The sequence below is a fragment of the Quercus robur genome, chromosome 5, assembly GCF_932294415.1.
Source record: "Quercus robur chromosome 5, dhQueRobu3.1, whole genome shotgun sequence".
Lineage (NCBI taxonomy): Eukaryota > Viridiplantae > Streptophyta > Magnoliopsida > Fagales > Fagaceae > Quercus > Quercus robur.
The window spans coordinates 29,391,674-29,395,065 of NC_065538.1; the positions used below are offsets into that span (position 1 = coordinate 29,391,674).

The following is a 3,392-nucleotide window of genomic DNA, read 5'->3' on the forward strand; positions in this document are numbered from 1 at the left end:
ATTATTTCAAAATAAATGTATAAAGTTTTTGCGCATTGCGCGGGACATTGACTAGTATTAATAAATTTGTGAATTTACAAAGATAAATGAATATAATGGATGTGGTTGTTGTGTGTGGAAAGGAAAAAAAAAAAAAAAAAAATTGATGTTTTAATAATTTATAATTTAAAATAGATAATAAGATAGGTATTTTGAAAAAAATAAGGTAAAATAGTAAATGTAAGTTCTAAAATAGACATAAATTTATGCAACAGCTTTTACACCTATCTGATTCTGATATACAGTTCCACACAATTGTGTAGATAATGGCAGCATCTGCCACAGCGAGCGAAGGAGCTCGCAAGCTCTGCTACTCAATGTCCCAATACCGCCATTTAGTCCCTACAGCAAAGAAAACCAGTACAATCAAGTTCTTCGTCGAGAACCCAGTTCACTTTTCAAGGACAAGGGTCAAAAGCACGATTCCCATCCGAGCTCTCGACCCTCAAAGAGATGAAGAAACAGAGAACCCAAACATCAATGACAAAACCGGTGCTTTCACATCCCAGGTCACTCTCTTTCTCTCATATATTTTTCTGTATACATTTCAAATTTACCATTTTTCTTTTGTGGGTAACTTCATATTTGACCAAAAGATTTATTTATTTTTGCATAGCCCATACTTTTACTAATTTGTTTGTGAATTTTAAGAATAATTCTTGCATAATATTATGCTACTTATAATGGGTTTGTGACATATTTCTACAAATTTGAGGTTAATTAGAATGATATGTGTTGAGGTCACCAAGTTTGTTGTTCGGGTACATTGTAGCTACTGATTTGGATATCGAAAAACGCTTGTATTCCATAGTCAGTACTACAATTTTGTTAGAAAATTGCTGAATTAGAGAAGATATGAACTTTAGATAGATGTCGTAAGAGATGCGTGTCTTTTGACTTTTGAGTTTTGAGTCCAGTTAAAGAGCATGTGGCCCAACTTGTGATACATTTAGCTTTTATTTGGATATCTATATTGTCCAAAAGTTTTATTAAAACTCTGGTTATCTATGTTTACTGCTTCCTCTATTGGATGATAGGATAAGTGCTAATCTGATGGAATTGTTGAATACAGTAGTAAGTACCTTTTTCCCCAGTCAGGTTCAACTTCACCGATCATTTCCCTTGTCTTAACCAGAGTTGAAAATTTTTCTTCATTGTCCACAGTCCACACGAATGAGTTATGTCTTGAAGTTAGAACTTATTTGGTGAGGCTGCTTTGCAATTAGGGAAAAGTGGATTCCAAAAGGTGGGTGAAAGAAAGCAGTATCTCTTATTGGAGAATGGGGTAGCTATATATGGTTTGCTTAAACATACAGAATAACAATGTTACATATACCATCCAAAAGCCTGAATGCATAATTTTCCTTGATCAAGTTTATTTCACAAACTAATAACACCTCAAGGCTTTCATCGGTTAGATCAAGAGGATTGGAATTTTAAGTTCAGATGGAGGTGGTGGGGAAACCAACAGTTTGTTTGCTAGCATGCTTTTGCGTTTCATCCATGTTTAAGAATGCAACACAAGAAAGATAATTTTGTTTTGATCCTGTGTGACCTTTTGAAAACTATGGTGATAGTTGCTAATTATACTCTTGAAGAACTTAATATTGATTAGGAAAACTGAAACAGTAACAGAAACATAGCCACACAAAAGAGGGTTTACATGATTAAGGTAGTCACAACAGGCTGAGGATCTCAAACCCACAGAACAAGTAAATTCAATTATGCAGTCTTTGGATGTATTTACACAATATAACCATGTCGGTAGCTAAAGTTTCATTCATATGCATGACCAACTTCTATCTCCATTTGAAAGGAAAATCCTATGTAGATCCAACTTTTTATTCAATCATGGGATCCAGGCGGTTCCAAGGGAAATTGCTACAATTCTTTCTCCTCAAGAAATCTTGCATCCCTTATGAGACATTACTAATTCTTATGATGTAGACTTGTTGTTTGTAGATCGATTGGAGTATTATTCTGATAAATAGCTCTCGTAGAAGGGCAAAGCAAGGACATTGAGTGGAAGAAATGGAGGTTTGGGCTCTAGAGGGGTTTGGTTTTGCTTATAAAGTGATCATATTAGAGCTTGCCAAAAATACTTGGTATTACAATATAATGAATATGATATAAATAGTAATCAAAGATTTGTAGTTTTAATATTTGCCAAAGTTTTTTGGTGATCTCCTCTTAAGGAAGAGTATAACCTAGAATCTCTTGTTGCATGAACCAATTTTGGTTAATATACATATGCAGTAAAATTTTCAAGTCTAGTCTTGAATGTATAAGAAGAATTAAGGATTTGAGCATAAATAGACAGAAGAAGAGACCGTTGATGCCAAGACTGGTTGATTGCTCTGTCATCCTAGCTTTAAAACAGGTTCAACAGACTGTATAATATACCTTTTATTCTTTGATGGTTTACCCTTTCACATAGTCTAATTATTACTACTTTCCTTGGTGTAAGCAGGAAGATTGGGAATTTTTTTGGAAATTGGTAGCTGTTTCAGTTGTGGGTGCAGCAATAATCAAGTATGGAAGTGTAGCTTTTCCAGAGATAACCAGACCCAACATCGTACAGGCTCTGATTATGATATCAACTCCCGTCATTGTAGCTGTTTTTCTTTTGATCAAACAAAGTCGCGCAGAGAGCTGAAGCTAAGAACAGGATCTTGTATATATCATATCCTTCTATTACACGTTCTTTATTGCAAGAGTGGAATAACATGACCCATTTGCTAATGTCAATTGTCTAAAAAGAAATGTCCCTGCAATCAATTTTGCCCTTGAAAGTTACCCAAGACTAGCTAAAATTAAAACTCGCAAGAGGTGATTGCGTTCAGTAATCATGTCATCGTAGGATTGAATTCATGCATGCTAGATTTCAAATTCCCTGTTGAGAGTGATGTTACCAATATGCACACACACTGGAGGTTCTCAACTTGTAGGTAGCCTATGTGCCTGTTCCTTGAAAGCAAATTTGGATGCTACCCTCCTAAACGTTTCATATAAGTTTTGTGTGTGCACACGCTTGCATATGTTACTTTAATTTGGAAAGGATTAGATATAGACTATAGGTGATGCATTCATATTTTAATTTACTATTTACCTTTTCGATGTGCAATGCTTCAACTCTAGGCTCTGGTATATGGCTAATCAAACCTTTTTTTCCTTAGGAAGTGAAGACTAGGTTTGCAAATGGGAAGCTTGCATTTAGACAAGATTCCTATTTGGATAATGGTTTTGCAATTGCCTATTGAAGACTTGGGTCCCTAATGGTAGTCATCCTTTCAAAACTTTTAAGTGACCATTTCAACAATAATATTTATTTAAGTGCTTTAGCTTTTGCAAAA

The 3,392-nt window shown here is 34.8% G+C and overlaps 1 protein-coding gene across 5 annotated transcripts; it reads left to right on the forward strand.

Annotated features, from left to right (window-relative positions):
- Positions 1-250: 250 nt before the first annotated feature.
- Positions 251-3,392, forward strand: LOC126725727 (uncharacterized). Of its 5 annotated transcripts, none has more exons than XM_050430589.1 (3): positions 256-548; positions 2,510-2,713; positions 3,216-3,392. In XM_050430589.1, the coding sequence occupies exons 1-2, from the start codon at positions 306-308 to the stop codon at positions 2,693-2,695; spliced, it is 429 nt and encodes a 142-aa protein (XP_050286546.1). In that variant the 5' UTR covers positions 256-305; the 3' UTR covers positions 2,696-2,713; positions 3,216-3,392. The 5 variants fall into 5 exon arrangements, with proteins under 5 accessions (XP_050286548.1, XP_050286549.1, XP_050286546.1 ...); XM_050430590.1 differs by lacking the exon at positions 3,216-3,392 and adding an exon at positions 2,296-2,419 and having other exon boundaries at positions 409-548; positions 2,510-2,781; XM_050430591.1 differs by lacking the exon at positions 2,510-2,713 and having other exon boundaries at positions 251-548.